The sequence below is a fragment of the Corvus brachyrhynchos genome, unplaced genomic scaffold (assembly GCF_000691975.1).
Source record: "Corvus brachyrhynchos isolate BGI_N302 unplaced genomic scaffold, ASM69197v1 scaffold202, whole genome shotgun sequence".
Taxonomy (NCBI): Eukaryota; Metazoa; Chordata; class Aves; order Passeriformes; family Corvidae; genus Corvus; species Corvus brachyrhynchos.
In genome coordinates, this window is record NW_008238132.1 from 3,690,859 (window position 1) to 3,704,624 (window position 13,766).

General features: G+C 39.7%; 1 protein-coding gene across 1 annotated transcript; it reads left to right on the forward strand.

Moving 5' to 3' along the window:
• The first annotated feature begins 5,032 nt into the window (after nt 1-5,032).
• Nucleotides 5,033-12,450, forward strand: RGCC (regulator of cell cycle). The gene is made up of 5 exons (XM_017733657.1): nt 5,033-5,180; nt 7,643-7,708; nt 8,424-8,531; nt 10,127-10,189; nt 11,844-12,450. Exons 1-5 carry the CDS (start codon nt 5,033-5,035, stop codon nt 11,849-11,851), a joined length of 393 nt encoding a protein of 130 aa, XP_017589146.1. The 3' UTR covers nt 11,852-12,450.
• Nucleotides 12,451-13,766: the final 1,316 nt, after the last annotated feature.

Sequence of the window (13,766 nt, forward strand, 5' to 3'; positions counted from 1 at the left end):
TTTTTTCTGTAGTCAGTGGAAGTACATGGATCAAGATGCTATTTTTCTGTTTCATAATGTAGAGTGTAGTACTTCTTCTAAGTATCTCTCCATCTCCAAGGAAGATTTAGAAATGTGTGACACTTGTGTTTCGGATGGACACTTGGTCTGGACACTTGTCTTTCAGATGGCTGAGGGTGTGTGAGGTGAAATCTGCCTTTACTGAGTCAAGCTGGCAGCCCTAGTGTTACTATTTCTTGTGCAGTCTTCATTGTTGTGATATGTTAACCTCTCACTCATTGTGAGACACTTATTGTGTCTCACAGTTGAGACACTTGTAATGATACAGTGAAATAATCTACTGGTGAGAAAATGATCAAAACCCCAACCCAGTATTAAGAACTTATTCTTCTTGTATGGAGAAATGCTAAGTAACTACAGATAGCTATCTGCTGTGGTTCAAAAAACTTAAATCTTGAAAACTGCTTAAAATTGCTGTTAGAATTGACAAGATGGATCTTGGGAGGAAGATACAGTGTTCTCTGGCAGGGCAGAAGGCCTGGTGAGAAAACAGCATGCTTATGTAAACAGGCAGATCACATCTTCAGGAAGATCTGGAAAATAAAAATCTGTGTGGCAAATCCACACTGATTTAGGTTGAAGACAGTAGTGGGTTAGTAGGATAGACAGGGTTTGAAGGCTCCATACAAAGTCCTCAAAGATCTTGCATAAGGAACTTGTCAAGTTTTCATATCCCATCCCATGCCTGAGTTCCTCCCTTGGTGATGCATCATGTGAAAGGTGGCTCTGGAGAAATCAGAATCACTGTCACCTGGGCACTGGCATATATGGGACCAGGAGGGTGCACCAGAGTCTATGAGGATATGTGTAAGGGAAGGGAAACAAAAACAGCCAGCTTTGCTCATGGCTCAGGTAAGGCCTGGTGAAACACTTCTTAAAGGAGTCATTCAGTGTAGTCAACTTTTTATTTTGAAGTTAGAGTAGGAGAGGAATTGTGGATTTATGAAGAGCTCCTTTTATAAAACAGGCTCTAGTGTCTGATGTAATCCAGCTACACTCCCTACATCTATTTTAAGAATAAATGCAGGGAGTTGCCTACTTACCCAGGTTCTTTCTGTTCAAACTCAAGTATTTATTTTCCCCCAGGTTTATTTTCCCTTTGATTTCTGTAATATTAGTGTTAGCCAGTGTAGTGCTGAATTCATGACCTTGCTCTTCTGTGGTAAAGCTTAGGTTAAAATACCACTGCAGAATCAAGGAGTAACTGGGCTGAAAGAGCAAGTTCTGATAACGTGAATCTGTAAAAACTCTGCAGAGAGTTTGAAGGATCATCTTGTTCATGAAGACTCTTTACATCTTTGCAAAATCTTGTTGTCCAGTGCCAAGGCTGTTGCAAATACACTTTATCATGTGTGTAACAGAACAGTGCAGACTATTGTGTTTTAGTGCTATCTGTTGGTTGTTGTTTAATCTAGTCCTCCTAACTGATGTGGTGTGGCTGAAGGTTAGGCATATGTATCTTTTGGCCACTCCTGCCGTGATATCTTTCCAGTCAGATGGAACTGTAAGAGGAGGAAACATTTTAAACTGTTGCAACTGTTTGTTTCAGTGCCCTGAATCAGCCTTAAATTCAGTTTCATGAGAAGCTACTAACAAATGTCAAGTGGTCATACTTGAAAAATCCTGTTTAGTAGGGCAAGGAAAGCCTTTTCCTCCCCTGGGGTTTCTGCTATGAGGGTGAGCCCATTTAATTTAACAGAAAAATTTACAAAAGATCTTTATCAATGCTGTTAATCCTGAAAATATTCTTTCATCTTAAAATTTCACCCTAGCTCCAAAAATACTACTTTAAATTCTTGTATTACATATTTCTGGCTCTTGAGAAACAGTAGGATTTTGAAGACACTACTGTGGAAAATGACTACACTAGTACTTTGTTCTCCCACATCTTGTCCTGTCATTTGATTAAATGATCTTTGGACGAGGTCTGGCTTGGCTGTGGTTAAGCACTGAACATAGCACAATGGACTCTAGACCTTGCAGTAGCAGAGAGGCTTGTGTGTGCAGATGTGTGTGATGATCTCGGCCCACGAGTATTACATTAACCACCACAGCTGATTGGGTCAGTGCTGGAAATCATGATGCAACTGCTGAGTTACTCCAACATTCTGCTGGACTGTGAGTGAGTACCACTTACGTTTCAACCTGATGTATTCAAACAAATCGATGCCTAGCAGCTTTGTTTTTTAGGTTATTAATTGTGCTGGAACTTCAAAGTTGAGGAATACTTTATAAATCTCTGCTATTCACAGCATATGCTGGCTGTGATAAAATAGGATTTGTGCTAGAGAGTGCTGTGCTGGCAGAAGCCACTAATGTAGATGCAGCTGTATTAATGAACTTACAGATAGCATTGTCTTCTGGTGTTGGAATAAGCTTGCAAAGAAGAGTGCAGGCTTGCCTGTGTCAATTGCATGCCCAGTCAGTGCATTGTGCTAGTACGGTATATGGCAGTGTCAGGACAGTCTTCCAAGTTTAGGCTTAGGATAATGAATGGGAAGTTGGACTTTATGAGAGGCTGAGAAGGGAAGTGCTTTGGTGTTTCTCGGGCCAAAGTTACAATAACACTGAAAAGCTACATCATAATCTGTTGTTGTTCTCTCAGAAATGTTTGATGCTTGTAGCTCCATGTTTTCTTGAGACAGGTTCGGCTTCCAGCCTCTCCCTTAAAAAGCATTCTCTCTCTCTTAAAAGCGTTGCAAAATAAATGCATCAATTCAATTCTTGTGCTCATACAGCCTGCAGTGTTCCTTTGTAGTTATTTTTTAGAGGTAAATGATTTCTGAGCAATGCCTCATGGCTTTTGAAAACAACAAAGAAATCCTGCGGGCATCTAGAACTCTAAATTTTATGATTTTAAAATCAAGTAGGTGCAGGGGTTGAGCAGGATCTGTTGACATCAGTCCTTGGTGTAGTGCCAGCACTTGTGGTTACACGGATGTGGCTGTGGATGTCCCCATGTGCTTGTGCTAATGCCTAGGCTATCCAGAGGTGAAGCACCAGCCACTGTTAGTACTGCAGCACTCACCCTGAAAAACCTGTTCACATTGTCAGTCCTGTAATGTGTGACTGTTACGAAAGTAAAGGCAACAGAAATGACTGAAGACATAAAATAGTTTCCAAATGCTTAAATAGACTGGGACTGTCAGGCTAAAAAAGAGGTGTTTTGGGTGGGGACAAGACAATCTTCCAGAACATCCTAAGTGACATTACGAAAGTGACTGCTACCTCACACGTATGAGGAAATAAAATTAAATTAGCATTTTTCAAAGAAATGGTGTTACTTCTTTCATGAACAGTTAAAGATACTGCCTTAAAGTATTACAGATATTTGAAGTTCACATACTCAAAAATAACTTGATAAAATCCCAGCAGGAAGGATGGAGGACTGCTTGGGCAGATGCCACTGCTGTCTCAGGAAAGAGACTGGTATGTGCATTGTGAGAGCTTGGTAGAGCTTCTTTTGAAACTCTGTGTGTGGCTGCACCGCTCTAAAGCTCTTCTACAGGCATCTGCCATGAGTTGTTGTGAGAGACAGGATGTGAAGTAGATGAGCCTTTGGTCTCTGCAGCAAATGCCAGTCTTGTAACTTGAAAAGGAGGTAGATTGTGTCTGTGAACTTCCAATGGCCTGTCTCAAACAAGAGGGCAATGCAATATTTATAATGAGAAAAAATTGAGACTCTCCTGGAGAAATGCCCTTTTATTAAATGATCTGAGAAATAAAGTTTTATTCTGTTCCTGATACGTCCAAGGGGAAGAGAAATTGGAAGTTTCAGGTGCATAGCCTTCTCTTACAGGTATTTCAGTGTGCTGAGAAATGCACTTTTTTGTAAGATTTCCCATTCTTTACACTCCAGCATACCCATTGCTCTTGCTTGTAAGAAAGGAAGATTAGTAAATGGAAGGTTGGAGCTGGAAACTGCCTCGTGGACTGTAACCATGGGGGGGAGTGGAAAGGTAGGCTTTGTGTACGATGAGAAAACATGCTTGGATTTCAGGCTTCCTAGATCATTTTTGTGCAGCTGTGTGATTTGAAATCCTTTAAATAATGATGCTTAGATGTGTCAGTAGAGAAAAGGTGTCAGTTTTTGGTCAGTATTGGAACAGATGTTTGTTAGCTAGGCAAAATACCCCCAAAAATAAACAATGCAGCTAAGTGTAACTGTGATGATGATAAAAATAAACACTGTCTTTGGGGGCTGAAACATATGTATTGTGAAACAAGCTTTTTGTGCCATGAATATTTCTCACTTCTACTGGTGACATTACAATTTCCAGGGTTTTTTTTCTGATTTTTTAACAAGTCGGCTGTGTTCTGTTAGGAATTAGCTGTGCAGTCTGCTCATTAAGTGTTGGGTTACTGTTTTATAATAAATTCATGGTTTGTAGACACTTCAGTGGACTTGTGAAGCTTCTCTCTGACAGCTTTAGGGATGTGCTTTAATTTTTTCCCCTAAAACTTTCCCCACTGAAAACTGCAGTAAAACTTTTACCAACTCCAGTGCTCTTCAAAATTGTGTCTTGAGTCATGGTACTAGAAAGAGCATGATATTAAAGAAGCTAGACAGCTGAACTTTTCCATTGTCTCTTTTAAAAGGAAAAGTTTGAGGTTTTTCTCCTTCAGTCAAGTACTGCCGAGAACCTTTCAAGTTCTCATTTTGTGGGGACATTTCTATATTTACATGGTACTGCCATGGTTTATTTTGTGGTTTAACCATATACTGGAACAGCAAAGTTATACTAACTACAGATTACTTTGCCAAAGTAAAATACACCCATATTTATTCCTACTCCCTAATTTTGCAGTGTAGCTTGACTGATGTAAATGAACTCACTAACAAAAGTATCAGATTTTAAGGCTATTTTTTTTTAAAGGGGCAATTTGAGTTTTGTTTTTTAAACAGCTGAAGTGGCATAGTTTATATATAAGCATGGGGACTAGAGTCAATGCGCAAAGTGAAAAATAAGTAATGAATTATAAACTTGCCGTGGGAGAGAAGGAGCTGGAGGAGGAAGGACAGCATCAGTGGGATCCCTGGCATCAGCCCCTGGTTATTGGGTTGCAGAGGATGTTGTATTTGTCTGGCAGTGGAACTCTTCCAAAGGCCATTATTGGAGGTGAATGAGCAAATCTTGGCAGTGGCAGCTGGTAGAGAGCAAAGACTGAAGTGTTCTTTTCCCAGAGCTTCCTGCCCTACAGCCACACTTTGCCAAAGAGGGTATTTTTCTGTGGTAGATGTCATAAATATTTTTTAACAGTACATTGTTTTCAGCAGTTATGGTGACCTTGCTGGTGGAGTCAATGCATTCCTCCTTACAGCACTAGAATTTCTGATGCTTGGTGGCATGAATAAGCCACAGTTAGTAACTTAAGTACATTTTTGCTTTGAGAAAGATAAATGTTGATATTTTCCTGAAACTATTACAACCCATCAGAAGATAACACTTATGTTAAAACATTTTACCTTTTGAAACTGGAAGAAAAACATTCAGAGATTTAAAACAACAGTTTTGTCATATTTTATCTTTGCTCAGTTGTAAATATTTCCCAGCATATTGTTTGAGGAAGCAAGTGGTGTCAATACATTGCAAAGTAAGCAGTTAGTGCTTTCAACTGCTTATAGAAGGATAATGAAGAGAAAAAAACCAAAAAGAATCAAAGGTGTCTGCTAGCTTGGATGTTCACATGGATATATAGAAAGAATTACGTGAATAGTTTGTGGCCAGTTTTAATGGTTTAATAAAGCTTTTGCAATTTGAGTTGTTCTGACAAGCACAAAAAGAATGTTTTAATCTATCTGTAAATAAGAGTAACTGGAGCTTTGGATTTTGTGTATGACAAGGATTGGTTGGCAATATAAATTCCCAGCCTTGCTACATTCGCTGTTTGAATTCTAGTAGCATAGATTTCACATTATAAGCGTACTCAGTTATACCCATAGTTCTCTGTATTTTTTATTAATTCAATGAGCTGTAAAAGCTAAAATATGAATTAATTTGGAAATTCTTGTTCTCATCTTTCAAATAAATTGCCTGGAAAGTGTTTTATCTTTGGTGTGTTCTGTCAGTGTTTCAGTGAATTACAGTCTTGGCTATGTTTGCGTGAGCTATTACAAGTTACTTGGCCTTTTGGTGATGGCAGGGGATTTGTCCTGAACAGCTAGAATTTTCCATTCTGTGTTTCTTAGTCACTGGGGTTTGCATCTTGGCTGAAAGAAATGTGGTATTAGTAGGCAATTGTTCTGTAAGCTGATTTCAGGAGGAAATTTGCCATGCCTTTAATGGAGAGGAAGTATCAGTTAATGTACAGGGTTCATGTGGTATAGTACAGCACTGCTGACATATCATTGCAGAGCACTATCAGTTTTCCTTCACCCTCAGGTTCTTTTTTTTTTCTTCTGTTTTTAGGAGCTACTTTTAAAATGTCTTATCTTTTCCCCCCGTTTTTCTATCTAAAATTATCTCAGTGCTGCATTGTACTCATGAAGTCTTTCTTGTATTTGAAGTTTCAAGTAGCTTGGTTTTGATCTGCTGAAGTTTAGAGAGAACAGCACTTCTTAAGAGTGAAGATAAAGAAATTGCAATTAGGGGATAGCTTGAAGAAGCATACCCATCTCTATAAACAAGAAATACCACGTGGTGGCTGACCAGGTGGCAGCCCCAGGTCACAGATGGCAGTCACGTCATCAGTCATGTTTGCGAGGCGCTGTGGGTAGCGTGTGTTTGCCAGACCAGGATCTGAGCTGATGGCAGAGCAAACTGAAAGACACAGCACAGTGGTGGGCCAAAATGCATGGGAAAGAGGAAAGTACTCCAGGTTGAAGCTTTTGCCCCAAGCCTTTTCAGTGTGTATTGTAACAGACGTAAGCTTGGAAGCCAGCATGGAACAAACAAATCAGCTTTTATGGCTGAGGAAAGATCTGAGAGGCTTTGCAGGTGCAGTCGTCTCGTCTGACTTGTGATTGTACCTGTATGTTCCTGTGGAAGGTGCTTTTGCACTGGAAAGGACAGCAGGCTAGAGGAGGTGGGTGTGGAGACGCACCCTTCTTCCCAAAGGCGGCTGAACTTGAGGAAAAGGAGTAGTCTGCAAGAGGGTGGTCTCAGTGTCTGCTGTCTGGAGACATCCTGGCAACATTCAGGGGAGGTGTAGATGTGCAGATCTTGGCAGGGCAAGCTGTGTTCCTGCCCCCTTCTGCCAATTCATCAAGACACGCTTAACTTAAGTAAGGTAGTCCTCTCCTGGCACAGCAAATGGGACAGACGTCCGAGGATGTGGGACAGTCCTCTCTTGGATGGACTTGGTGCTGCAGCGTAGCCGCCTCCCAGGCTGCGGCTCTGGGGACAAATGCTGTGTGTGCTGCCAGGAGCAGAATTGCTGGCCTCGATGGCAAGCAGTGGTAGTCACCACTCAATACAATAAGACATACTCTGATGTCCTGGGCAAGGTGCCAAGTAAATGAAGACCATGTTTGTATCACAATGGTTTCTTTTTGTAGAACTACAGTTTTCAGGTCACTGGCTTGAAACTGCAGGACCAGCAGTTTTAGTGTCTCTAGCACAATGACAATGCCTCCTTCCAGTGGAGCCAGGAATAATACTTGGGGTGCCCTGTACATTTTGCAACTTCTTACATGAAGAAAGACAAGGTAAAGATACTTTTTGATACTTTTGGAGCTTAAGGCCTCCTCTAAACTACCAGAACATCCAAAAGATATTGGAACCTTTTCTGGTCCTTTCCAGGGCATATAAGGCTTTCTTTAAAAGACCACCTAAAATAAGACTGCAGGATATCTTGTGTACCAGTGTACTGCATCATGAACTCCAGAGAGTCACAGAATAAAAGAGAATTGAAAATGCCATACCTAAAGCAGCAGAGTAATGTATGGAGAAAGAGGTGCATTGCTTTGGGTATACATGTATTCTTTATTCTGGGGGGCTGTCCTTGTCCTGGAGCTCTCTATTCAGGTTGTTTTTTTGTTTGTTTTTTTTGTAGCTTTTGAAAAATTTAGGTAACAGAATTTCCCAGAATATTGTGAATTAGGCAGGTCCTACTAGGTTTAATTTAGCTGATGTGGGATAATTGTCATTTCTGTATAATTTTTCAAATGGCGCTGACTTCAGGGAAAGCTAACCCTTTCCTTACTGGGGATGAGGATTGAGCCTTGGGCTGCTTTCTTTTTAACAGTAGGAGTGGGAGCAACAATAGAGGGTTTATTTATTTATTTCTCTGGTTTTGAAGACTGTAAATCTGAGTTCTACAGACTTTGAAGTCCATATAGGAAAGGCTGTATTTTGGGTTTCAATTATATTGCAAACTTGCAGAAGGTGTTAAGTTTACTTTATAATGTTGCTTTTTTACAGGTGCAGATTCACTCTACAGAAACAGTTTCAGTCTCAGTGATGAAAAGCTCAACTCTTTGACTGCATCTACTCCAAGCTTGCCATCCCCTTCAGTAACTCCTTGTAAAGGTATCTTAATTTTAACTGTTGATGTTTCTTCCTAATCCTCAACTATATGGGCTTCTTCCTGGGTGCCGAGATTCACATGCTTGCATGGACTTTTTTGTATTTTTGTTTGGGTTGGTTGGGTTGTTTTATTTGGTTGGGTTTTCTGTTTGTTTGTTTTTGTGGGTTTTTTTGTTTGGTTGGTTTTTTGTTTTGTGGGGGTTTTTTTGGTTGGTTGGTTTTGGTTTTTTTTTCAATGATAACAAAACTAAGGATTACTATTGAGCACATTACAGGTCCAAGTATTATTGTCTTGATTATAAATGGCAATAGCATGCCATATCTGCACTTTGCAGGTGGCCTGGCAACTCTTTTGGTTTTGAAACACTGAGCTAAAAAAATTAGTTTTCTGGCTGATAAGGATTAATTATTAACTCGTGTTACTTCTTTACTGAAGAAACTAAGTGGCTTAAGTTCTCTACAAAAATACTTAGCCTGAATGCAGGGGCAGAGGGACTCCTCTGAAGCCATGTGCTGCCATTTAAGTTAACGCAATTGCTCAGATCCATACAGACCTTGCACTGCTGATACAAGCCATATAGTAGTAATTCCTTCCTCCTTTGAAGCTATGCTCTTCCAAAGTGGCTTCTGTCTTGCAGCTGATCTGACTTCCCAGGACAGTGCTTCATTCAGGTTAACTTGGATTAACTCTGGAGCAGACATATCAATAAGTGAACACTCATACATATGTACTACGTGGTGCTTTTGTTACAGCTACTCTCCTCAGGTGCATGCTCAATAGCCTTTCATGCTTTCATATCTTTTTGACAGTGACCAGTCACAAAAACCCAAGTTAAACGCTTTCTTTTCAATTTAGTCTGATATTAGGGAGAAATTATGAGTAATAGTTTCTATGAAGTAGCAAAAAAGAGTTCAGTTAAACTGACAGGAAATATTTGGCAAAGAATTACACTAAAGGACAAGATGCTCTTCCTGATGAGAAGACAGAAAGAGTTGGAGCAGGCTTGGAAAAAATCACAGAAGTGAGATACGGAAGCAACTTCCAATAAAACTAGACTGAATGGAAACAGTGATGTTGTCAGAAGTGGAAACCTAGGTGGATGTTTTGTTCCAAATTTATAGTGTATGGATCAAGGTCAAAGGATCTGGCAGCACAGCAAACCAGTGATACTGATATGATTTTATGGGGCTAAGATTTGAGTAGGTCCGGGAGCTCATTGGGTGGGATTGATTAGGGCCATGCATGCAGTATCTGAATAGATGAAACAAGAAAGATGGCCACAGTAGCAAGGACACAGAGTAGTTGACATGTAACTTTTATTCTTCACTTCAACTACTCCTTTTTAAGGAGACTAAATAAAATATTGCTTTGTGTTGCTTCTGTCAAATGGAAAATTATAAAAGCTGGAGTTTCAGTTCAGTCTCCTGTGTTCTGTAAGTGCTTTTGGACATTGCAGCAACCCTATTGAACTTTGCTGACCATAAGCCACAGCATGTTTGGTACCACTGAAAATTATTTGGAGGGTCGTGTGTTTCTAGTGCTTCTTCTAGCCAGAGAAACATGCCATCTCTAAGCAGTATTGACCCTTATTTTACAGCAAAGCTTGGAGACACAAAAGAACTGGAGGACTTCATTGCTGATCTTGACAGAATATTAGCAAGTAAGTAGATTTTTATTAGTAGCTTGTGTCTCACTTGGTACTTGTTATAAAGAGTGTTGGAAACCAAAGTATGGGGAGAGAGGGAAGGAAAAGATAGAAAAAGTTTATATAATGTGGCTTCCTTTTCGTTTATTAGTCCTGTGGATCATTATATGGATAAGAAAGTAAACCAGACTAAATTCTGATCTTTGCCTGAATGTTCAAGGCATGCAGTTTAGCCTGTGTGACAAAGGCTGAACTCAATTAACCCCTGTCCCCACCTCTGACTCAGCTGCAATTCACCTCTCTTTGACAGTGGATTGATAAATAAACATCAGCTTTTTAATATGCTCAATACTCAGCTTAAAAGCTGGTGATTTATTTCTTCATAATAAAGCTAAGTAACTGGAGGAGTATCCACAGGTGAAGAAAATCTTTTTGTTCTAGACTCTGCTTTATGAAAGAATTAAGGAGCAGATATCTGTATCTGTTGACTTAAACTAAAAGTCAAAATCCTGTTTGTGCTTGTCTTTACCAGGAGTGGAATTTAGATCACTTTTTCTGCCACTATCTAGAAATTGTATCTTTCAGCTACAGTAATGAATTCTTCATTATGATTTTTAAAGAAAAACAACAAAGCCAAAAAACTGGACACCTATTGTCAAGCATGCACTCTGCCTATTCCTTTTGCTTCTTCTTCTGTTGTGGACATAATACAATTTCTTTTGTGTTTCAGGTTGGGGTTTTTTTTTTGTGTGGAACCAGGCTATAGAGCCCAAACCACCAAGTTGTAGGACTAGACCTAAATAGCAGCATAAACAAAGCCCTCTCAGACTGTGAACTGAGAGTTTTGTGTATTCATTAGGTATTTTCCCTTCCCTGTATTTCTTGAAGATGTAGACTTAATTCAAGACAGCTGCCCTTACAAATGTCCTGCTTCCCTGCTGTCTTACTTGTATCTTAATCCTGGTTTCACTTCTCATACTTAAAATACATTCTCTAGTTTCCTGTCTTGTGTCATGGATGTAAGCTTGAGCTAACTCCATCTTTACCAATGAAATTTAATTCACTCCTCTGAAAAAAATCCAAGTTTTGGAAGGTTTGCGTAGGACAATGAAAGCCCAAACTGCCAAATATTTCCATTGCTGTATCTTGCACAGCCATGTCGCAGCTAACTCTAAGGGGCTGCCTATAACATATAGGTTTCATTTTTCCCTTGCAAGGTACATCAAAGATGAAGGCAGGAACTACCACCTGTGCTTGTGGCTTTGCGCTTTTTTTTGGTGTGATTTTTTTTTTTTTTTTATCCCAACTAGACAAATCTCCAGCGATCTCTGCAGTCTCATTTGTACAGTGTCACTGTACAGTGAGGAAGAAGTCCAACTTCCATCTGGTATTTATCATCATATTTTTGAGGAGTTGTATTTATATGCTTGAGGTTACACAGAACTTTGTACAGATACCTTTTCAAGCCTGGTGCACTTGTTAGAACAGTGCTTGCCTTGTCTTTTTGGCACACTAGCATTTCAGCATTCACGTTAATTTAAAAAAAAAGAAGACATAATTTGGCTTGTTAGGCAGTCTAGGAAACTGGGTGTAGGCAAGTGTCTGAGACATCAACAACATGCAATCTTATTTAATAGAGAGCTTAATGATCTTTCTTCTGTATTTTCAGGTATGTGAAAGGAGTTTTCAGCATTGTGCTTGCACGTGAATGTCCTCTGAAGGATAAGTGACATCAATCAGTGAGAACTGCTGCTGCCCTAGTCTGATAACTTCATTCCTTGAGATGCCCTCTGAACATAACCTTTGTGAACTCCTACAAGTATTTAACTGGCAACATTGGTTTTGGGTTTGTTTTTTTTTTTTTTTACTTTGCAGCAGATGGAAGAAGATAACTTAAATGTTAGAGCTGTATTTTGCTTTAAAATATAGCTTGAATTTTAATTTAAAATTGCTTTTATGCAAATATATTTGTAATTTTATATAGTTGAAAACTTTAATGCTTTTTTCCATTATAATATATTTTTGTATGCAAATAAATTCTGAACTGGAATCCAGATGTCTGGAAGCTTCCTATGAACATGCAAACTCTGAAACATAAGTACAAATTAAACTCTTATTGAAAACAACATGCTTTAAAATATCTCGATAATGGTGTATTTGCTGCTAGGCAAAGTCTGTTATGCTAGTTTAATGTGATTGCTTACATAAGAGAACTTTGTACTATGTAAAATTAATACAATCAGGAAAACAATAAATTTGGTCAAACTGTTACTTCAGATCTGTGTTAATACAAATGAAACGACTGACTTAGTAGAGTTTTGAACAATAACACCTATTTTAAACCCTGTGTAAAAGCTGGTTTTACTCTCAGACCATTTGACATGAAGCACTCACTAGTTGGGAGGTCAGACATTTAGGCCCTTCAGTTTAAAGGTGTGCAGGACCTGTACCACTGAGAAAATACTCGTGTCTGGATGTTTCTAATACCAGGCCCTTGGGTCTGGAACAGTAAACCACTCTGAAAAGACTTCCTGGACATCAGTGTGGTGCTGAAAGAGGGAAGGTGAACCTGTATTTTTACAAGGAACCTGATTCTTTCCATATGCATTAGGCACTGGGAATGTCATTATGTGAGCTCTCCTCCAGCTGCTGCAGCCATTACAGCTGGCTCTGCTGTCTGAGCTGTGCTCTCCAGTCTGTTCAGACCAAGTGAGCTGGGGCTGGGCTAGTTTGAACTCCTGCTTAATTTTGGCCAAAGCTGTCTCGTGAGCAGTTGCTGGAGTGGTTCAGTTATTGTACCCACTTGGTCTGTTGTCTTTGAGTGTGTCTGGAGGGTGTGTGTACCTGTGACACAGCTACCTGCTTAGGGGACCTAAAAGACAGATTTGGACTTGCCTTCTGCAGCTTGGAGAAAATCTGCTGTGTATTTCCTAATAGGAGCACCATAAGGATGGTGGAGATCCATCTCTCTGGCTTTTAGATTTCCTAAAAATTGACCAAAACATTTGGCTCTTATTAAGCACCATATGATTCTTTTTTTCCAGGTTTATTCATTGGTAAGAAGAAGAAATTCTGAACTGGGTACATTTTTATCAGCCTGAAAAAAACAATTGAGGTTGTTGTGTGGTTTTTTTCCTTCTTTCAGGCAGAAGGGCAACATGAAGTGGAGCAGTGTGTAGTGCAGTGTGTTCCTGAAGAGGAAACATTCCTTTCAGCATTTCCTACTGCAGATTCTGTTGGTAAATTGTCCTGTAGAATAGAAAGGGAGTAAAATGATTTAGGAGGGTAAGGTTTCATGCTTGCAGGAGGTTAACTTTCAGATCTGTGAAGAAAGTTATGATTCAGGTTTGAGACAGTGATGTGCTTCTCCTTGCTCCAGGATCTTCCTAGAGGCTCCCACTTCACAGGAACCCTGTTATTAGCAGTGTAAAATTCACTGCTGCTATACTGTAAACGTACAGGAACAATTATTCCTTTTTGTTGCCTCTGTGGAACTTGAGAGGGGAGTCTGCCCCTCCTCCCCAGTCCCAGATGTGAAGGGATGTATTGCTGTGCAAAGTCAGCAAGGGGGATTCCTTTGGCTGCTGAGGCA

Coding starts and splice junctions, on each gene's coding strand:
- RGCC (XM_017733657.1), top strand. CDS start 5,033: ATGAATTATAAACTTGCCGTGGGAGAGAAGGAGCTGGAGGAGGAAGGA. Junction 5,181..7,642: donor TCCAAAGGCCATTATTGGAG/GTGAATGAGCAA, acceptor GCCTCCTTCCAG/TGGAGCCAGGAATAATACTT. Junction 7,709..8,423: donor CTTACATGAAGAAAGACAAG/GTAAAGATACTT, acceptor GCTTTTTTACAG/GTGCAGATTCACTCTACAGA.